General features: G+C 51.5%; 1 protein-coding gene across 5 annotated transcripts in view; it reads right to left on the bottom strand.

The window, feature by feature from the left end:
- The window catches only part of LOC310762149 (putative cation-transporting ATPase 13A5), a 56892-nt gene continuing 34412 nt past the window's right edge, over positions 1-22480 (bottom strand). For 3 of the 5 annotated variants that reach the window (XM_083612722.1, XM_083612725.1, XM_083612726.1), the window contains 18 exons: positions 20307-20457; positions 18810-18890; positions 15532-15621; positions 14795-14951; positions 14127-14244; positions 12661-12785; positions 11097-11257; positions 10831-10950; positions 9639-9718; positions 8368-8410; positions 8055-8164; positions 6842-6938; positions 5722-5794; positions 5041-5215; positions 3449-3636; positions 2284-2372; positions 1974-2054; positions 1-573 (listed from right to left, as the gene is read on the bottom strand). In XM_083612722.1, coding sequence (XP_083468848.1) covers positions 277-573; positions 1974-2054; positions 2284-2372; positions 3449-3636; positions 5041-5215; positions 5722-5794; positions 6842-6938; positions 8055-8164; positions 8368-8410; positions 9639-9718; positions 10831-10950; positions 11097-11257; positions 12661-12785; positions 14127-14244; positions 14795-14951; positions 15532-15621; positions 18810-18890; positions 20307-20457 — 2236 coding nt within the window. In that variant the 3' untranslated portion in view covers positions 1-276. The remainder of the gene's footprint in view (positions 574-1973; positions 2055-2283; positions 2373-3448; positions 3637-5040; positions 5216-5721; positions 5795-6841; positions 6939-8054; positions 8165-8367; positions 8411-9638; positions 9719-10830; positions 10951-11096; positions 11258-12660; positions 12786-14126; positions 14245-14794; positions 14952-15531; positions 15622-18809; positions 18891-20306; positions 20458-22480) is intronic. The other 2 variants (XM_083612724.1, XM_083612723.1) reach the window with 2 other exon arrangements.

Genomic DNA, 22480 nt, shown 5'->3' with positions numbered 1-22480 from the left:
TAAAAGAAAAAAAACACCCCACTTTATTCTCTTGGGGAAAGCAAAAATACAGAGTTGTCTTTGTTTTCCACACGGCGGATGGTGTTCCCTCGTGTGTCCCTTCCGCTGGAGCAGCCTGGATCCCCGTGGAAGAGGCTGGGATCTCTTGCGTGGGCACAGGGATCAAGCCCTAGATTTCCTCACTCAGGCAGAGCCAACAGCAAAATGCCCCCCTGGCAAACCTCCTTGAGCTGGATGAGCAAAGGCAGGCTCTGTGCGCACCGTCAGAGGGGCTTCCTAGGAGCACGATCTCCTGTGGGTTTCCATCAGTCTCTCTACACACAAAAAGTCCCTTTTGGCAAGTCCTCCTGGGCCAGCCTGCGGCCTCCCCAGCTCGTTCTCTCCTGCCTCATCATAGACGGGGTTGACGTAAGTGCCACTCTTGGGCTCTTCTGCAAAGTCCTTCTGGCTGGTGGGCGGCCACTTTGCGTCCTCCTCCAGCTGCCGCTGCAGCTTCCGGTACTGGCTGGAGGAGCGGAAGCGGAAGAGGGCCTTGATCAGACGCCAGAGGCGGTGGTTCTGTAGGATGCCGTCCTGCAAAGAACATGGGAGCATGAGAAAGGGGCCCATCCATTCTTAAAAACACCAGAAGCATTTTTACTTGGTATTATACAGGTGAAACTCGGAAAATTAGAATATCGTGGAAAAGTTCATTTATTTCAGTAATTCAGCTTGAAAAGTGAAACTAATATATGAGATAGACTCATGACATGCAAAGCGAGAAACGTCAAGCCTTTATTTGTTATAATTGTGATGATCATGGCATACAGCTGATGAAAACCCCAAATTAACAATCTCAGAATATTAGAATATTAATTCTAATGCTGACTTCATTTTCAAAGCAGCACTTTGGCACCTGCCCACACTGCCAAAAGTACCAAAACCTTGTTCAATGCCCATGGGATTACTGTGCTTGATTGGCCATGCCGCATTGAGGCAGTAATTGATGCAAAAGGGGCCCAAACCAAATACTGAGTACATATGCATGCTTTTACTTCTCAGAGGTCCAATATTGCTCTATTTGCGGTCCTTGTTTTATGAGGGGAAAGTTGCCTCATTGGGAATTTAGTGGCTAGTTTAATCACCGGGGGCAAGACGGTTTGAGCCTATTGCACCGATCCTGGCCCGGCTGCACCGGCTGCCACTTAGTTTCCGGGCATCATTCAAAGCGCTGCTTTTGACCTCTAAAGCCTGAAATGGCTCAGGACCACAATATTCCCCACGTGAAGCGACCTGGATCCTAAGATCATCTTCTGAGGCCCGTTGTCGTGTGCCCGCTCCGCAAGAGGGGTGGCCCCATGAGAACGGGGCCTTTTCTGTGGTGGCTCCCCGCTTATGGAATGCTCTCCCCAGGGAAGTTCACCTGGCACCTGCATTACACATGTTTAGGCACCAGGCGAAAAGGGTCCTCTTCAACCAGGCGTTGGGATGAACAACATGCTATGCCCTTTAAAATGTGTTTGGGGTAGGGGGGTTATTGGGGTTATTATTAGGATTAGGATTCTGTGTCTTCATTTTGTATTTGTTATGTTGTAAACCGCCCTATGATTTTCAGATGAAGGGCAGTATATCAATTTAATTAATCATCATCATCATCTGTTGGTGAGCAGGAGGAGGATGCTGAGCCCTGACCCTCTTTAACCCCCCAAATCCCCTCCACATCCCCTGAACCACCACCAGCAGGTTCCCACAAGCACTGGGAGGAGGGAGCGCTCTGCTGGAAGGGAAAACTCTGAGCCAGTTCCTGGGGAAATGAAAAGCTGTAGCTCAGAGGCTGAGCGTCGGCCTTGCAAGCAGAAGCTCTCAGGTTCAATCCCCGCTGGGACCGAGAGACCCCTGCCTGAAACCGTGGACAGCTGCTGCCAGTCCGTGTAGACAGCGTTGGGCTAGATGGGCCAGCAGCCAGACTCCTGAAATCACGCTCGCCTGCTCACCTCCACGAAGAACGAGACGGAGAAGGCCACCACCAGCATCAGCAGCACATACACCCTCCAGATGGTTGGGGTGCAGAGAAACTGTGAGGAAAGAGGTTGCAAGCTGGTTAGGCTTCTGCAGCGCCTTCAGGTCAGCCTGCCTGGCACCTGCCCCCTCCTTCCGCACCCCACAACCCTGCAGCCCGGCCCAGGGCTCTGCGTTTTGCCCCAAGCGGAGAGCATAGCGCTCCAATCTGGTGCCGGCTGAGGGGAGCTCCGGGTTCACCATCCACCCTCCCTTGGAGTCTCCCGCTAGGCACTTCCGACTCACCTCCATTCCTCTGTAGACGGGGTCCAGGTCAGCGAAGAAAAGGAAAAGGGAAACTCCGAGCTGGACACACAGCAGGCCAGAGAAGATATCTGGGGAATCAAGAAGAGGAAGAGCCCCCAGTGAAGCCCAGGAATCGGGGGTCAGGAAGAGCAATGGGAGATGGGAGGCAACAACAGTATCTGAAGGAGCGTCTCCACATCCATCGTTCAGCCCGGACACTGAGGTCCAGCTCTGAGGGCCTTCTGGCAGTTCCCTCCCTGCGAGAAGCAAAGCTACAGGGAACCAGGCAGAGGGCCTTCACGGTGGTGGCACCCGCCCTGTGGAACGCCCTCCCTTTAAATGTGAAGGAAATAAGCAGCTATCTTATCTTTAAAAGACATCTGAAGGCAGCCCTGTTTAGGGAAGTTTTTAATGACTGATGTTTTACTGTATTTTAATATTTGGTTGGAAGCCGCCCAGAGTGGCTGGGGAAGCCCAGCCAGATGGGTGGGGTATAAATAATAAATTATTATTATTATTATTATAACCAAGCAGGTTCCCATGTGCCCCTGGATCTCAGGAAGGGCGACTGGTCACTGGGGCTGCTCCTGCTGCCACCATGATGGGCTCCTTCCTTCCTTCCTTCCTTCCTTCCTTCCTTCCTTCCTTCCTTCCTTCCACGTTTGCCTGGCCCATATTTTGTTCGCATCCTGCACTGATTAATTCCCCTGGGCCAAGAACTGAACCCGTTGAATCACACCTAGTCAGGTGCATGGAAAATCTGAGCAGAAATCTTGCTCCCCTGAGCTTCAATTCAACAGGTAAGATCTGATTTTCACAAGGTCTAGCCATGGAAAAACAAGAAAATAATTGGTACAAAATGCAGTCAAAATATGGGTCAAGTGACAATGTTGATGAGCCCTTCCTCCCTCCCTCCCTCCCTTCCTTCCTTCCTTCCTTCCTTCCTTCCTTCCTTCCTTCCTCAGAGTATGATAAGGAGCAAAGAGACAATGCATGGAAAGCTCATGAGCACTGCAGGAAAATGCTACCTGGGCTGTGCCCACAACCAGACCCCTGGCAAGGCTGGTTCTGGGGTCTCTACTGGGCTGGGTGGGGCAGACGTCATCATGAACCGAAAAGGCAGAAATGGGCGTGAGGGTCCGCTGCCCCCTCCCCCTTAACTCACAGTTGGTGTAGATGGGCTTCCGGAAGGGTTTCCCCTTGGAGAAGACAAAGGCTGCGATGATGCAGTTGACGGTGACCAGTGGCCAGAGGGTGGTGTCCTCATAGCTCAGGACGGAGTGCTCTGGGGCCGTGGCGTTGCTGGCCGTCCCGTTGCCCAGGGACACAGGGTGGTCTGCAGTAGGGCACCCCCTGGAAGGAAGACACACACACACCCCACCCCTGGTCAGATGCAGGTCAGAATGAAGAGGCAGAGGCAGATGCTGGCCAAGTTAACTCTTCATTCAAAGAAATGGCAGGCAACTCGGCCTAGTGGTCTCAGCAACCCTTCCCAGCAGGTCTTGGCCCCATGGAGCCGTTGCCAGGCTGAAGGTCCCTGCCTTCCACCTAAGGCTCCTCCTCTCCCGGATGTTTCCCAAGCCGTCTCAAACTGCGCTTGAGCACCTCTGGTCTCTGTTCTGCTTCCCTCCTTATTCTGGGAGAACAGGGGAAGGGGAGCTTGTGGGAATGTTCAGGGTGACAAGAGAGGATATATTGTTAATTAATATCCTTCCTAACTTGCGCTAGCAAGTTCCTTTACTTAGCAGAGTTTACATTCCCCTTTTTACACGCACAGCAGATAGCTGGTTGCAGGCTCGTGTGAGCCTCTCACTATTATACAATTCAGTCCGTCTCGGATTGAATTGTACGTTCCTGGTAAGTTACCTTGAATCCCTCTTAAAAGAATAAAGATGCCACAATCTTATTCAAAGATGATGAAAGAAGTCTAGTCACATCAGTTCACAGTTGGATTCCTGAAGGCAGACTTAGTTACGAATATGTACATCATATCTACCCCATATGGGGGAATAATCCCAGGGCTTCTGTTAGCTGAGAGCTAGCAGAGCAGTCCTAGCTAGAAGCTGGTCAAACGAAGATGGGAGTCAAAAGGAGAAAAGGGTGCTGTGTGACTTGTCCTTTTGTTACCTGGACAGGTTTGGTCAAGCCCACCTTCTATCACATGCAAAAGGAAGGATGCTCCAGCCAGGAGGAACAGGAAGTTTCGACTGGCTGGACCAAACATTCCCTCGCATGTCTTCTCTAGCATTAGAAGGAATGTTGTACTTGACTGCCTCTCATGGAGCACATCTCACATATCGCAGCCTCTCTGGATTCTGCAGCAGCCTCTTGAACCCCCTCCTCTGCTTCAGCCTCAGAGTCTGAACTGCCCCCGTCACAGGTTCTTCCTGCTCACTAAACCCTGTTGCCCCTTCAGCACCCAGCACCACCTCCCAATTCTTTATTTTAAGGAGATACTTTGCAGCTCAAAAGGATGAGGCATCTAACCTCCCCACAAACAGATCAGAAGGAAGGCTCCACCAAGAGAGGATCTCGTATGACTTCCCCGTGAGCAAATTGGGGGTATTCTCCATGAGATGTGGCCTGGGTGAGCTCCAAGGGAGATTCCAGCCCCACCCTCCCACTGCTGCCTCTGGGAATAAGGGGAGCCTCTACCCTTAGAAACCAGCAAGAGGGAAATGGCAGCCCCTGGCCTCCCAGCCCAGCCCACCGCTAAGCCTCTCCCTGGGAGGTGCGCTCTTTGGATGGGGGCCTCACCTGTGGCTGCGCAGGACAGAGTACCAGGGCTGCTGCTTCACATACAGGAAGGCGAAGACCTGGACGGTGAGGGTGAAGAGGACGTTGAGGATGATGGAGAGCAGGAGCGGCGGGGAGAGGAGCCGCCCGGGGGGTCGGTAGGGGGCCAGCTTGGGGTAGGCGTGGGTCAGGCTCACTGTGGGGAGGAAGACACGGCATGGAGAAAGCGAAGAGTTTAAAAAGGTTGCCCTTCCCTTTATTGGCCGAGGGAGCCGGCGTACAGCTTCCGGGTCATGTGGCCAGCATAACTAAGCCGCTTCTGGCAAACCAGAGCAGCGCACGGAAACGCCGTTTACCTTCCCGCCGGAGAGATACCTATTTATCTACTTGCACTTTGACGTGCTTTCGAATTGCTAGGTGGGCAGGAGCAGGGACCGAGCAACGGGAGCTCACCCCGTCACGGGGATTCGAACCACCGACCTTCTGATCGGCAAGTCCTAGGCTCAGTGGTTTAACCCACAGCGCCACCCGTGTCCCTTGCTCATTCAGGTTGGGGTAAGTCAAATTCAGGCTCCCTTCAGCTCAAGAGGGAATTGGTGTATTTCACATCTGACTGTGCACCTTCCTTGTAGCAGCGGCCCCAAACCCCCAAGGGAACTCGCCTGCTAAATACACGACCCCATAACACAGTGATCTGCTTACTTGTTAGGCACACGACTAGGGTGATGCCGACATCTTGAAGGAGGTACTGTATATTCCCAAAGATCTGTATTTGCTAAAAGTGGGGCAGAGAGAGAGAGAGAGAGAGAGAATGAGTTCACGGAGGGCTCTCCGTCCTGCCGCTTGTGGACAGATTGTTACCCAGATTGTTACTTCAGATTGTTACGGAATTAACTCAGACCGAGTGGGAGAGTCTATGGGGCTTTGCAACGGCATCCAAAGATGTCTTGCTGGGCCTGGATTCACACACGGGTCCACGCTCCATTGCGGCAAAATCACTTCCCTGCCTTACAGGATCCCAGGCAACAAACCCATTGCTCCTTTAGGTGGAGGCTTTTTATAAAGACGAGAACCACTGTGGATCAAGGATCTGGCTGTGACCTGGGGAGAGACCAGGGTTCAAATCCCTCACTCAGAAATGCAGCTCACTGTGGGTGAGGAGGAGAAGATAGAAACCACCTTGAGCTCCTTGGAGGGAATGTAATTAATAGTATTAGTATATTAATTAATTACAGTAATAAAAATAAAGAAAGAAAGGACTCTTGTCTACCTCCAAGTTAGAACTACAGTTTGGGGGCACATGCTGTCAGTCACCCACCATTTGGCCTTTGGATGAAGCTACTGTTAGAATTCCTGCTCCGTGATTGCAGTCATGGGATTTTTGTCTATCACATGACGGTGTATGTTTTGACTCCACGGAGTGGGAAGTGACGGAGACAGGATGTTTGTGTTACCGTGTTCCATGAAGGGGGACTATTGTCCTTCGTTCTTTCTCTCTTTGCTGTCTGATGCTAGAGAGAGAGGGAGCCACGTTGCAGTGCTCCGTGTGTGTTTAGATGTAAATAAAGTAGATTAGCCAATATGCTGAGTTGCTGAGGTCTGTCAGGCAAGCTGTGAAGACTCTGCGGATCCCTAAGTGTGCCGGTGTCTGTTGGCATGGGTCACTGTGATGTTCGGGCTGAAGAAAGCTTTTGAAGCTCCCGAACGATCGACCAGGAGGGAGGGAACATGCCAGTCAGGCATGTGTCTCTGCCAGGGTCCTACTCAAGTGTAGGACGAGCTCCTGACATCTATACCCATCAATGTTTACATATGTACGTACCCAATACAGCAGAGCAGTGCCAACGAACTGGCCCATCCCATACAGGGTCAGGTATTTAATCACCGAGAAGGAGGCCACGAGGGCCGCACGACCTTCCCTGGGGAAGAGAAAGAGGCAGCTCAAGTGCAGAAGGACAACTCGGGGCCTGAAAGACTCGGCAAGCGGCTAGGCTTGCCAGGGCAAGTGCCAGGAGTGTGCCAGTCCCAGTGGGTACCTGCTGCAACATGGAGGCCAGGGCAGCAGTGCCAGCGGCAGCAGGACAGAAGGAAGCGTTATAAGAATTTTAAGGTCTCAAATACAGGGGGAAAATCATAAATGCACACATATCTAAACATATGAACCATGTGTCTGAAATAGTATGGGAGAGCAATCCTTAAGCCATTTGGATTCTTCCAATGACCTCAAATACCGCATTTTTCGCTCTATAAGACGCACCTAGTTTTTAGAGGAGGAAAACAAGAAACAAGAAAGCAACGCAAAGCCTCTTGAGCGAAGAGGCAGGAGCACTCCCCCTGCGCTCGAGAGGCCTTGCGTTGCTTTCGCCGAAGCTAGAAGAGCAAGAGGGATCAGTGTGCACCGATCCCTCTTGCTCTTCTGGCTTCTGGGATAGCTGCGCAGCCTGCATTCACTCCATAAGAAGCACACACACTTCCCCTTACTTTTTAGGAGGGAAAAAGTGTGTCTTATAGAGCGAAAGATACGGTATTCCTCTGCAGTAAAGGAGGCAAATGGGGAAAGCCATCCCATTGCCTCTTCGCTTACAAATCCTGTCTTAAAGACGTATTTGTGTATGAATAGGGTGAGCCTGTGACCAGGATTCAGGAAACTAAAATATTGACCATCACAACAGAATGGCCAGGCTGCCCAGGTAAAGCAATCAGTGACTATTAGCAGGATTCGTGTGGCAGACCGGGTCCTTCTGTGATGTATGGATGATGTTTTTTGGGGGGGTCTTGGGCTACAGGGTGGGCAATTTCAGAAATCTATATAAGGGCTTGTGCACCGTTGTTCTGGGTTCCTCCTGCGTGGGGTGAGTGGGGACCGTTTTATTATTATTATTATTATTATTATTATTATTATTATTATTATTATTATTCTTACAGCAGGAGGAAGGAGGCAGCGGAGGAAAGCCACGCTGGGTCCCACAAGGCGCCTCCGGAGAGGTTTGGCCTGGCGGGAACAAAGCCACGGAAGCGAAGCAGGCAAAACCCACCTGATCAGTTCCGGCACACACTCGATGTTTGGGATTTGGGAGGTGAAGGGAGACGCGACGGAAGCCTCTTGCTCCGAGAGGGAGATCCCGGCGTGAGCCATCTTCAAGGCCTGAAAGAGCAGCAGCATCAGCCATCGCCCCCGTTCAATCTCAGGTGGAATCAAGAGAATTGTAGGAACAGGAACCGCCTTTTGGTTTCCACTTAGGACCCGCCACATCCATGGGGAAAGGGATCCAGGTGGGTCACAAGCTTTATTATTATTATTATTATTATTATTATTATTATTATTATTTAACAAATCTAATTACCTACCCCGCAGTCGTTGGCTCCGTCGCCACACATTCCCACGTAGTAGCTAGGAGACAGGAGGGAACATCATTTGAAAGTTCAGGTTTTTGTTTTGTTTTTTTTTAAAAAAAAGATGTTAAAAATCCCATTCACAAAACAACCAGAAGCCTTCTTATTAGGGATAATGTCAACTGAAATCAAAAAAGAAGATCTCTCTTTATGTATGCAACATCCGCAGCCAGAATTTTTATTGCAACGTGTCAGGGAATCAGGAGCAGGAGCACTGGGGAGAGAGGATTGGGAGAGCGAAGGGGAAGAATCCGAGGGCAGCGTAGGGGAGTATGACAGTGGCCCGAGAGATTCCATGAGCTTCTCCAGCGAATCAGAAGATTCCCAGAAGGGGGCGCCGATGGTCAGGGCAAGGGGGGTCCCAGGGGGGACGCACCAGAAACAAGGAGCCAGAGGGGAACCCCAAAGCAGCAGTGGAGGATCGGGACCAGTTTCCCCACCAGAGCGTAGTGGGGGGGAAGGGTCACATGTGTCAGGGGCAGTGTCTCCTCCAGAGAGGGAGTCAGGGCTGACCACGCCTCCAACGGAGGGGAGGTCAGTTGCAGCTAGCCCCCCCGAAGGGGGAAGCAGTGACAGCAGCAGTGAAACGGTCAGGAGGAAAGCTGCTGGCTGGGCGCGCGCGCCAAGTTCAAATGTGCAGGCGCGGGGGACAGCAGGAGACCCGGATGGGGAACCAGCTCCTAAAGCCCGCCGGAGGGAGGGAGAAGGCTCAGGGGAATCCGCGTCAGAGGAGGCTAGAAAGGGCGAGACCCCAACGGCCAGGCGGACCCAGAGGAGGAAAGAGCAGCGGAGAAGGTGGAGCAAGGCTAGAATCTTAAATTGGTGTCAAGGGGGAGGAGACTCAGACGGAGCATCAGCGGTCTGACACTTGAGACGTGGAGCTGCGCGCTGCGGCTCTGGAAGTGAAACTGAACTTCAATAAAGACTTTTATACTTAACAACGAAGCAGCGTTGGTCCTTTGTGAGCTGGGACCTAGGGTAGCTCTGACACAACGTATTGGAAAAATGAAACTATACCTACAAAATCAGAATGGCAAGTTAAACTATGAGAATATCTGCAAATGCAGAAATGACAGGGAGGGTATGAGGGTATTCGATGCAAAAGGTAAATCAAGAATGGATTATATTCAAGGAATATCTTAAACATTACTGTGACGGCAAAAAGGTCCTTCTCCCTCTCCCCTGAGCTCCGCTCCCAGAATCACGATGGCAAGGAAGGAACCTACTCTAGCTTCTGAAATTCTTCCACAAGGCTGGACTTCTGCGCTGGAGACATCCTGGCAAACACTGTTGCGTTCAGAAGAATCTGTGGATAGAAAAAAACACCCACCAAATAAACACAGAATTATAGAATTGTAGAGTTTGAAGGGACTCTAAGCCTCATCTAGTGGCGTCTCCTTCATTGAATGTTTTTAAACAGAGGTTGGATCTGTGGGATGTGAAACACAAGAGCAGTCAAGTAAAACATTCTAGGGTGAACCTGTTTACACATGGGGAGGAATGTTTGTCCAGCCAGCAGGTCAACTTCCTGTTTCCTCCTCTCCATGTGACTAGAGGTGGGTGTGGCCTCACCTATGCAGGTAACGACAAAAGCACAGGTCAGGACAGCCGTCTCTCTCTCTTTCCCCACATGCATTGAAGAAGCAACATCTGCTTAGCCAAAGAGAGGACAAAGGGACTGTCTCCTTATGAGATAGTTTCCAGGTGTATGTTACTTTTCTAAGCTAAGTCTGCTTTCTGGGATCCGATTGTGAACAGAATGTGAGTAAACTCTTTTTTATACTTTTATAGAAGACTGTGTCATGTCTTGTCTTATCTTTTATGAGGGAATAAGGGGAAAATACCAGAGCAGTTCTTTTAGAGGCTTTAGCTGAGGAAACGCATCCGCTGTGAGTTTACAAAGGGGAATGTTACTCTGCTAAATTGTGAACTTGTTAACACAAGTTGGAAAGGCTATAATCAAACAATATATCCTCTCCTGCATCCCTGAACATTCCCACAGGATGGCCATCTATCTGGGATTCTTTAGCACTGCAGAGGGCTGGACTAGATGGCGCTGAGGGGATCCCTCCTGTTCGGAATGCTACGATTCTATGAAACAGTGTCCTGGAGGAGTCCAGGGAGGCCGTGCAGAGGAGTCAATGACGCGGGAGAAATCTGGGAGCGCCAAAGAACATTTGCGCCGTGGACAGAAGATCAAGACGGTCCAGTACAAGCCCATCCTGAAAGCTCAGAACGCTCATTGCTTCACAAGACACACACCTAGAGGCCCCTTCCGCCCAAAGAAAGTCTCGCATTGCAGGCTGGTTCCAAGGAAGCGCCCTTAAGGATGCGTCCTGGTCTCAACGGGGGGTCCATTCCTCATTCCCTCCCTGCCACCAGCCCTAGGGACCACCCACCACCTTCCCCACAGCGTACCTTGGGCAGGAGGCTGCCGAAGTGTTTCATGAGGACGTGATAGGTGTCCCCGTTCAAGGCGAAGTGGAAGTCGCTCTCTTTCCCACTAGCGTCAGAGACGTCAATGGAGATGTCGGGAGTCTGGAAGTCAGGAATTACGCCCCGGTGACTTATTTCAGAATTTGTGCAATTGGAAGCATCTCAGCCAAACGGGGTCAGCAGCTTGGGGGCACACCCATTCCACCCAGATTGAAGCTATGCAAAGAGCTCTGGAGCTCCTGCCTTACCATGCTTTCGTCTGAATTGAACACCTCCTCTATCAGCTGCCAAGTAACGGATGCCCGGTTGGAGCCCTCTGCCTCCCTGGCTTCTACCAGGATCACTCTGGTGCCGATGGAGAACATCCCACAGTTCCTGGCGACTGTGATGGCTGTCTGAAGATTGTCGCCTGGAAGCGAGGGGAAGGAAGAAAGTCTGTGGGGCTGTTTGTGGGGCTCATTTGCCTCCCCCTGGGCCCCCAGGATCTCCAAAACCATGCCTGCCCTTCTGCACACCCAAAGGGGCTTTGGGCTTCTGTGTATTGAAAAGGAGTAATCCTCTCTGTGATGGCCTGGGATTCGGACTCGGAGGCTGAACCTGAGGGATCCCAGCCTGCACAGGATTCCCCGCCTCCAGAACCAGCTGAGGCGGGGCTGGGGCTTGAGCCTGAAGGGTCCTCACCTGTGCTGGATCCTCAGGTGCAGGCACCAGCTGAGTCTGCTCTGGCTCCTGAGGTGATGGAGGACCCATTGCCTCCAGGTGCTCCACTCTCAGCCCCGTCAGGGGAAGCTGAGGTTGCCTCTGGGTCCGGTAACCCTCCAGCCTCTCCTGAGCTGCAGAGGCTCAGGGCAGAGAGGTGGAGGGAACTAAGTTCCCACAGGAGGAGTGTTCGCTTCCAGGCCAGGAGAGGCGAGCCACCTGTGGACCGGGGCCGCCCTATGCCTCGGGACAGATAAAAGCCGGCCAGCCCCAGTCCCAGGTTGCAGGAGCGACATTGTTGGTAGCCCGTTCCTGCCTGCACCCTGTCCTGCTCTTCTGCCAGAGTTCCTGACCTCACCCGACTCCCTGCCTTGGACGCAGCTTCAGCTTTGACGGACAGCCTCCATACTGCACCCTCGACCTTGGACTGGACTCAGACCTCGCCACACGGTTAACCCTCGGGACCAGCACACTCTCCCTCCCATTGCCAGTAACTAACTGAAGGTCTCCTATTGAAGGCCCAAAGGCCGCTGGGACTTCTCTCATCCTGATAGGGTGTTGACACGTCTCGCCATTCATCATCCATTCAGCCCACATTTTTCAATGGGTTTCGCGGTCACTTTCCAAACGGGAAGAAAAGTGTGTTTCTTTGTGGCTCTGGGCCAAGAGAGAACTTTCCTGGGCTTGAAACGTGCACACCAGCATCCCACAAAATACTGGCAGTCTGCAGGGGGCCGAAAACACTTGAACCAACCCCCCCTTTTGGACCACCATCTTGTTTCTATTCGACACCATCCAGAACGGCTTAATCGGTTGGGAGAATCGGACTCGAAAGCTCAAACGCTGCGTGCATTTAGCCAAAGGTTTGCAAATGCCAGTATACGACCACAAAAGAAAAGCTTCGTTTCTTGGGAAATCTGTCAACTGCAATGCAGTTCCAGCCTGCCTCCACCCCCGCCTATGATTTTTAGAGAGACTGAGCCCCACGTATGTTTGCATCAATAAAGGCCTGATCTCCCCCTCCCCAGTTAAAGCCTTTGGGAAACCGCAGAGAGGGAGAACCCCTTGCAAACCCTTCACAAACGCACAAACACACAACCACAACCTACCTACCTGTGACCATGACGCTGCGGATGCGAGCAGAGCTGAGTTCTTCCAGGACAGCCTGGGTCTCCATCTTCAGCCGATTCTCCATGACCAGGAGACCCAAGAAGGTCAGGCCGGACTCCAGCTTGTCTCTGGGAGGCAAGAGGGGAGAGTGAGGGGCTTCTGAAGAGGCCCAGAGAGGCTTGGGGGCTGCTCTGGAGCACGGCCTTGAGGTGGCCGGCCCCACAGAGAGTCCTCTATGAAGTCGTCCCCCACTATGCCGCTGGCTGCCAGTGAGGCTCATCCACGTTATTAGAAAAATAGTGCCAACCGCCTCAGCATCTCGCTGGCTCACTCGCTCCCAAACTTGCAGCACAGAGCCGCCCCCCGGCAGCAAAAGAGCCCACCGCAGAGCTCCAACCGACGGACGGGCTCTTCCCCAGACCCAACTCTCGGGCTCCGGACTCTTAGCCTGGTGCCCCTGAGATCACAGCACCCCTAGTGCCTGTGGGTAAGACAGCCCTGCTCAGTTCCTGACTCCAGGTCACGGGCTCACCCTATTCATACACAGATACGCCCTTAAGACAGGATTTGTGAGCAAAGAGGCAGTGGGGAATCTTTTCCCATTTCCTTCCTCCTTGCAGAGAAACATTTGAGGTCCATTTGGGAGAGTCAAAATGGTTTCAGGATTTCTCTCCTGTACTATTTCAGACACGTAGTTTACATACTCATGTATGTGTTTGCCTTGTAAATTTAGGAACATATGATTTATATATATGAGACCTTAGAAATCCTATAACACTTACCTTTTGGCCCTGCTCTTTCCATGCTTAAAAGTTCTGTGTCTGAGGGCTGATGGGGTGTCCCCCCCCACACACACACCCTGGAGTTTTCCCTGCAAAAATTGGCTCTATAAAGCCCAGTTGGTGCAAATGTCAGTTTGTGTTTTCTGCAGATTGCCGTTTGCGCCAACTGACCTTCAAAATGCAGGTTTTTGTGAGGAAAGCTCCAGAGCAGGAAGCAAGGTGGGTGGGTGGGGGGCGTGCAGACCCTGAGCCTTAAACTGCAGACCCTGCCTGGAAATTGCAGCAGAAAGGTAAGTGGTGATGACCCCTGACACGGAAGGGAGATGACTGCGCTCTTGATAATGAACGATATACCGTATTTTTCGCTCTATAAGACGCACCAGACCATAAGACGCACCTAGTTTTTGGAGGAGGAAAACAAGGAAAAAAATATTCTGAATCTCAGAAGCCAGAACAACAAGAGGGATCACTGCGCAGTGAAAGCAGCAATCCCTCTTGCTGTTCTGGCTTCTGGAATAGCTGCGCAGCCTGCATTCGCTCCATAAGACGCACACACATTTCCCCTTACTTTTTAGGAGGGAAAAAGTGAGTCTTATAGAGCAAAAAATATGGTAAATGGAGCCCCTGCCTGGTGGAGTCAGGCCAGCATCAGCCCCCCGGGGGGGGGCCAACCTCAGCCAGCCTTACCTTTCCAAGTTGTCCAGGTTGACGCCCCTGTTCAGACGGAGCTCCTTGTGAGCCAGCGCAATGACGCGGAAGCCCTGAGACGTGAAGCCCTTCAGCTCCCTGTGGAAGTTCTTTGGGACTGCCGGGGAGGAGGGGGAGAGAAGAGAGGCGCCAGTCAAAGAGCAGCAGAGGGGCTAACCAAGGATCTGCTTGTTTAAAATAATAATGATTTAATAATAATTTATTATTTATACTCCACCCATCTGGCTGGCTCCGACAAAATGTTAAAAGCACAATAAAACATCAAACCTTAAAAACTTCCCCGAACAGGTGAAGCCTTCAGATGTCTTCTAAAAGTCAGCTAGTTGTTTATTTCCTTGGCATCTGATTGGAGGGCGTTCCACAGGGCGGGCGCCACCACCGAGAAGGCCCTTTGCCTGGTTCCCTGCAACCTCGCTTCTCACAGGGAGTGAACTGCCAGAAGGCCCTCAGAGATGGATATTTAAAACGGCTCCCCCTGAAGTCTGACCCAGCTGTTTGTTTGGATACTTATTGTGGACAACTGCCGGCTCCCTTGGCCTGAAAGCGAGATGAGCGCCGCAACCCCACAGTTGCCTTTGACTGGACTTAACCGTCCAGGGGTCCTTTACCTTGTTTACCTTATAGGGACATGGATCTTGGGGCCTTACCGGTGTTGGTTTTGCAAAAGCTGACCACCGTCTCCGGGGCTCCCTTCATGTAGAGGTCGTAGCCATCCTTCCCAATCTCTTGCGTGATGACAGACATCCTCAGCAGAGAGGAGGAGAAGGGAAACTGGTGCAGGATCGCGATGCCTTCCAAGGGGGCCTGGGAGTGGCGGGAACAGGAGGCTCTTAGTGGGAGGTCTCCCCGCAAGTGGGTGGCTTCTATTCAGCACCACGACACCCAAGGCGTCTACGTAGGGGCTGAACTAATAGGTGCGATGAGGGCTAGAAACTTGACAAGCTGGATGGTGTGCAGAGGCGGGCGCCCAGGATGATCAAGGGTGTGGAAACCAAGACTTAGGAGGAACACCTGAAGGAGCTGGGTATGTTTTGCCTCGAAAACAGGAGACTGCAAGGTGACATGAGAGTTATCTTCCAGTATCTTAAGGGCAGCCCCATGGGAGAGGGAGGCAGCTTGTTTTCTGCTGGTCCAAACTGTAGGAGCCGAACCAGTGGATTCACATTGCAAGGAAGGAGAATCGGATTAAACACCAGAAGAACGTTCTGACCATAAACTCCGTTTGACAGTGGAACGGACTCCCTCGGAAGGTAGTGGGCTCTCCCTCATTGGAGGTTTTGAATCTGCTTGAGTTGAGATTCCTGCATTGCAGGGGGTTGGACTAGATGACCCCCCGAGGCCCCTTCCGACTCTACTATCCTACAGCTCTATGATTCTATACTACCTCCAGGATCAGAGGTAGCCTGGATGGCCTGCGCTTGAACGGTCCCGCCGTCACTGTGAAGAACGTAGGCTGCCTTGGCTCTCTAATGACCTGCGTGCAACGAAACAGGAGGGTCGATGGCTGCAACATGTGGGAGGCTGCATTGCCACACCCGGACATGCGGCAGCAGCGGCAAAGAGCTGATTCCTCTGCCACCCTGAGCGGCCGGCCAGCAGAGCTTTTCCGACCGGTCAACGGGTTTGGGTCGTCTGGCCAAAAGAGCATTGCTCTGACCCCGCCAGAGTCCCTGGTGGTTGTAGAAACCCTGCCAGGCGCTTTAGGGACAAAACTGCTCAGATTTGCACCCAGACGCTTAGAAAGTTGGCATGAGTTTTAATCTGCTTTCCTGTGGCTTTAACTTTAAATTACTCCTGTACGGTTTTTTTGACGATAATTCCTTTATCTTTTTTATTAACTGATTTGAGGTTTTTCTACACTGTAATTTTTACTAATGAAACAATAATATTATTGCATCCTGAAGATGCAGAGAAGCTGCTTCAAGAAGGGTGCCCGAGTGCCAGCCCCCCTTGCCCCTCATGGCTGGGTGGGTCCAAGGAGGAAGGAGAAGTATTGCCCGCCTTGAAGGAGATGGTGATGTGCCCCTTCCTTCAGAAGCTCTCCCTGGACACGGAAGTATTAGATAATTCTCACCCATTGGCTACTATCTCCCTTTGGGGGCGAGTTTCAGATGCGCTTGGAGGAGACTGAAGATTTGGAACCAGTTCAGTCTAGAGGCTTCTGGCCCAGCCAGGACACGGAGGCTGCCTTGGTCGCCCTGGCTGAGGGCATTTGTCGGGAGAGAGATGGGTGGGTGCATTTTTATTGATCTTGCAGTGGCTTTCAGTGTTAGAATTCCTGCTCCATGATTGCAGTCATGGGATTGTTGTCTATCACATGACGGTGTATGTTTTGACTCCACAGAGTGGGAAGTGACAGAGACAGGATTTTTGTGTTACTGTGTTCCGTGAAGTGGGACTATTGTCCTTTGTTCTTTCTCTCTTTGCTGTCTGATGCTAGAGAGAGAGGGAGCCACGTTGCAGTGCTCCACGTGTGTTTATATGTAAATAAAGTAGATTGGCCAAAATGCTGAGTTGCTGAGGTCTGTCATGCAAAATGCGCAAACTCTGCAGATCCCTAAGTGTACCGGTGTCTGTTGGCATCAGTCGCTGTGATGTTTGGGCAGAAGAAAGCTTTTGATGCTCCCGAATGATCGACCGGGAGGGAGGGAACATGACAGTCGGGCATGTGTTTCTGCCAGGGTCCTACTCAAGTGTAGGCCGAGCTCCTGACATTCAGCCCCATGGACCACCGCATCCTTCTAGAGCATCTCAGGAGGGCTGGGCAGACTGTACATCAGCAGTTTTGCTTCTGCCTCTAGAGCCCTGTCCATGGTTGGGAAGAAGGAGTTGTCGATACGCAGACGACACCCCGCCCTGTCTCTCTGACCTATCTAATTGGGAGAAGGAGCTGAGATGCCAGAGAGGTGTTTGGAGGCAGCGGTGGGCTGGGTTTGGGCCAACAAACTGAAAGTGAATCCTGAAAAGACAGAAGTCTTGTGTGTCCCGAGTTCTCCAGTCCAGGAAGGAGCAGATTAGATTAGGGCAATGTGCCTTTGAAGATGGCTTGGAAACATCAACCGACTCAAAATGCAGTGCTCAGATTTGCCTTCAGAACTCACACAAGCCCCGTTTTAAAACAGCCGCATACAGTCGTACCTTGTTTTGTGACCAGGATCTGTTCCAGAGCCCCGGACGATAGCCGAAACGGACGCAGGGCAAAGCACTTCTGCGCTTCTGCGCATGTGCGAGTGGCAAACCCAGAAGTAACCAGTTTTGGTACTTCTGGGTTTGCCACGGACATTCGCCGGAATGGACGCTAGACAAGGCACACATTCACGGAGGTACAGCGCTACCTCTGGATGTGAACGGGATCCGTTCCGGAGCCCCGTTCGCATCCAGAAGCGAACGCAACCTGCCTCCGCGCATCTGTGTGTGCGCGGGTCACAATTTGACGCTTCTGCGCATACGCGTGACATCATTTTGACCACCTGCGCATGCGTGAGCGGCGAAACCCAGAAGTAACACAAGAGACCACCTCCTTCCCTAGAGACCCCCTTGGGTGTGAAGACTGGCAGAGGGGACCCTCTTGGTTAATCCTGCCACCACCGAAGTTTGGGGTGCTGAAAACCTGGAAGGGGGCCTTCTCTGCAGCAGCCCCCCAAATGTGGAACTCCCCCCCCCCAGAGGTGCACCTGACACCTTCTCTGTTTTTTGCCAGGACCCACCCTCTTCCTCTGCGTGTAATTTGTTTTCATACTGAATTTTAAAAGGTTGCAGTCCACTCCTGGGACCTGCCAGGGAAGGACAGGCAATCAATTCAGTCAGTCCTCACCATCACCTGCCTCTGAACACCAATGGCTGGGAACACAATCTTGGGAGAGAGAGAGATGGTGCTCATGTCTGCCTTGCGGGCTTTGGGACAACTGACTGAGCACTGCGGTGCCAGGATGCGAAGGTGTGTGGCTCTCAGTCTGCCCTAAAAGAGAACAACCACCAGCTGCTGCTGCCGGTCCACTGTTCCCCCTGCAGTCGTGCATTTGACTTTTCCTTGTTCAAAACTATCCACAGAAAGTTCTTTCTGGCTTGGTCCTGTCTCTAAACTGCCTCCTTCCATGCCTCCCAGGTCAGAATGGCAACAGAAGATCCCTGCTGGCTTTTATGTATTTCTTAAGAGCAAAGGAAGAGCCAATGGCCCATCGAGCCCAGAATCCTGTTCTCACAGTGGCCGACCACATGCCCCAATGGGAAACCAGAAATTAGGATTCGAATACAAGAGCTACTCTCCCCTTCTGTGGTTCCCAGCAATGGGGATTCAGAAGCATCACTGATTCCAATTGTGGAGGCACAGCAGAATCGATAGCCCTCTCCTCCTCCTCCTCCATAAATCGGTCCTATCCTCTGGCAGCCATCACTGGCTCCTGAGGGAGGGAGAGCCATCATTTAACTATGTGCTACCGACTTCCTTTCGTCTGCCCTGAATCTTCCAGCAAAAACCTTCCCTTTGCCTCCGTCCCAAAGAAGCCCGGGGTAGCAGATGCGCAAATGAAGCTACAAGGCTCCTTTGCCCCAGAAGCTCTTTCACTGAGCGGAGGCTGTGATGCCAGCCGCCCCCTGCCTTGCTGGCTCCCCCAGGATGCTCCGCCAGGGCGGGGGCTGCTCAGGGGCAGGTGCTGCACTTACCTGGGTGGCACTGCTGTCTGGCTTGACAATGGTGCGGCTCACGCTGCCTTTGCTCTCGTCCGAGCTGGACTCCTCCATTTTCTGTAAGAAGGAAGGAGGAGAACACACATTGCGACTGGGAGTCTCCAGGACCAGATTAGAGAGTGGCAAAGATGGTGAAGGGTCTGGAAGCCAAGTCTTAAGAGGAATCCTTGAGGGGGCTGGAGATCTTTAGCCTGGCCATCTGTCTTGACACGCTTTGGCTGAGATTCCTGCCTTGCACGGGGTTAGACTAGAGGACCCCTGGGGTCCCTTCCAACTCTACAATTCTCTGTGTCTTTGAGAAGAGGTCCATGTTTGTGGAAGACAATCTTACTCGGCTATGAGTGATCGCCAAAGGAGAAGAAGAAGAAAGATGACGAGTCCTGCTTGACGAGGCCAATGGGGGCCTATCAAGGGCAGTATCCAGTTCTCACAGTGGCCAACCTGATGCCTGGAGGAAATCTGGAATGAGGATTCGAACACGAGATCCATGTTCTCCCCTCTTGTGGCTTCCAGAAGCATTGCTGCCCCTCGACCCCCTCCCCAAATCCTGCCGGCCCTTGTGGGGAACAGGGGAAGGCAACTGTCCACTGCCCACAATCTTGGGCTGCAACTCTTTCCGTGTTGCCCCACTGTGGGCTCCCTCCAGGGGCTTTTGCCATGCAGCAGCGGAAGGACGGACACACCAATGGCACGAGATGCAAAAGCAGGTTCAGCTGATACTGGAGCTTGACAGATTGTGTTGCAAACAGACAGGAAAAACCACGTCCTGGAGCGAAGCCACAGGGCCCGAATTTTGCTCTGGCTGTTAGGAGAGGGATGGAGCCGAGGGCAGGGGACCTCTGGGGCAACGTTCCCACGTTCCTCCCTGCTGGAGGTGGCATGAGACAAGCTTCCTCTTCTTCTGCGATCTCTCATAGCCAAGTAAGATTGTCTTCCATAAACACGGTTTTAACAGTGAGTCCGAAAGTGACTGTGGAGGCCAGTTCTGGATCCACACCTCCTTCCACAGTGGGGACATTGGTTTCCGGACGGGAGTTGATCACGGTGTGGATTTGCCAAGCGTGCCTTCCTCTTAGCACGTCTTTCCCTTGAGTGCTCACTGGAAGGACAGATCCTGAAGCTGAGGCTCCAAGGCTTTGGCCACCTCATGAGAAGAGAAGACTCCCTGGAAAAGACCCTGATGTTGGGAAAGATTGAGGGTACAAGGAGAAGGGGACGACAGAGGACGAGATGGTGGGACAGTGTTCTCGAAGCTACCAGCATGAGTCTGACCAAACTGCGGGAGGCAGTGGAAGACAGGAGGGCCTGGTGTGCTCTGGTCCAGGGGGTCACGAAGAGGCGGGCACGACTAAACAAAAATTATTATTATTATTATTATTATTATTATTATTATTATTATTATGCCCTGCCTGTGCCTCCCTGCCTTCCCAGCTCTTTCCTGCTCGGCAGCCCTGAGTGCGAAAGTCGACTCACCCAGTTGGTGCCCTCAAACATCTTGACGTCCAGGGGATCCCCTTGGATCTTCCCGTCCAAGACCAGCAGGGAGTGGCAGGTGGCCATGGCTCTGCAGATGGGCCCCCACGGCAGCGGGCAGCCGCTGGAAAAGCTGTGCACAGCCTGGAAGCTGGGGGGGAAAGCAGAGCATGAGCCCCAGGGTCCCTCTTGCCGGAGGGAGAAAGAGTCCGGGGTGCCGATTAGCCGCACTAGCCAAGGGGCGCCTTCAAAACTCTCTCCCAGGCAAATCAGGTACTCTCTATCACATGTGGTGGCTGTGTAAGAAAACCCAGGTATTTGGGGAGAGCATCCATCCAGAATTACAAAAAAAGGTTAAAGATCTCTTTTAACAGAAAACCAGAAGCTTATCTGCTGGGAATTATAGATTTGGATATCCGGCAAAAAACCGAAGGGTATCTTTTTATATGCTACAGTTGCAGCAACAGTTCTTATTGCTGCAAAACGGAAGTGATAAAATCCGCTCTATTCATGAATGGATTCAAAAAGTGACAGAATATGCAGAGTTAGATAGTTTACCAGAAAAATAAAGAATAAACCAAAACAGGAGGTCTTTAAAGTACATTTGAAAAATAATTACTGTAGTTTAAATTCTGTCGCAGCATTCGAGCAATTTCAGTAGTAGCTTTAAGAAAGACATCAGATTTAAAATAAATTAAGGATTAGTCAAATTTGGATAAAAGTGTGTGTTGGCAACCAGCAATATATAATTGAAGTAAGGAACAGATGGGAGGTCAGGTCTATAGTTCAAAGACCAATTTTTGCTTCATTGTTTTGTAAATAATATTGTTTTCATTTTCATTTCTGTTTTTCTTCTTTTATTTCTTCTCGATGTATCAATAATAATAATAATAATAAACTCTTTCCCAAAACACAGCAGATGTTGCTTGGGCTCCAGGATCTGCAGCCCAAGTGGACAAGAGGAGTCTCAAAGGGTTGTCTGGAGCAGCAAGGCTGCCAGGGATGAAAGAAGAAGCCCGTCTTTGGGTCTAAGACAAAGGGCTGCCCCACAGCAGAGTTGACTGCGCAGCTGCAGATCTTTGAAAGCCTCTTTCATTGGCCTTGTCCGCCCTTCCACTGGTCTCCCCCTTGAAAATGCAGGTTGCCCAATCTGGGGATAATCCAATCCATTTGTTAATTGATTTGTTTCATAAAATTTGTACATTGTTTTATTGCAAAAAAAACCAAGAACAGCAAACCCTCAGAGTGGTCTATGAAAAGATAAGACTGGAGGTCAGGGGCGAGGAAAAGGGAGCAGTAAAAATGAAGTTTAGTCCACCCACAGGCCAAGGAAGGATGCAAAATGTCTGTTTCCCCAGTGGAGAGATTTCCCTGATTCAGAGGCTCAGAAATACTGATGTGCTTTGAAGCTGTTGTTTCAGCATTTTAACGTTTTGTAATGTTTTGAAGTATTGCAATTTTTTCTTGATTTTCTTGTTTTCATGGATCATCTAGTCCAACCCAAGAGTCCTCTCCCCTCCTGCAGTTTCCAGCAAGCGCTCCTGCCTCCAGCTGTGCTACCCGACCAGAAACCTTTCCATCTCTCTCTTTCTCGCTGGTCTCCCAGGAAGGAGGTCCCAGTTAGGGGGAGGTAAGTCAGGAGGAAGGCTTTTGGAGCGCCTAAATCCGCCTTTCAGTCATTGCTCACCCCCTCCGCACCCGTCTTCACTCCACAAACAATCGGCCCTTGTTGGAAACTGTCAACATAACCTCCTTAATCCTTTCGTTCCAGAGGCCAAACACACAGTGGCTCCTTCAGAACAAGATTTAGGGCTTCCCTTGAACAGGGCGCTGAGCCAAAAGGGTGTAGAAGGAGGAGGAGGAGGAGGAGGAGAGGAAGGAGGAAGAGGAGGAGGAAGGAGAGGAAGGAGGAGGAGGGAGGAAGAGGAGGAGGAGAAGAAGAAGGAGGAGGGAGGGAGGGAGGGAGGGAGGGAGGGAGGAAGGAAGGAAGGAAGGAAGGAAGGAAGGAAGGAAGGAAGGAAGGAAGGAAGAAAGAAAGAAAGAAAGAAAGAAAGAAAGAAAGAGAAAGAAAGAAAGAAAGAAAGAAAGAAAGAAAGAAAGAAAGAAAGAAAGATTATTGTGCTGCTGGACTAGATGGGCCGTTGGCACCTTAACCTTTTGTATTTAAGAAGTGA

This window comes from Podarcis filfolensis, assembly GCF_964270895.1.
Source record: "Podarcis filfolensis genome assembly, chromosome: 5".
Taxonomy (NCBI): Eukaryota; Metazoa; Chordata; class Lepidosauria; order Squamata; family Lacertidae; genus Podarcis; species Podarcis filfolensis.
The sequence above is the reverse complement of the archived record's forward strand: the minus strand, read 5'-3'. Positions and strand labels throughout refer to the sequence as shown.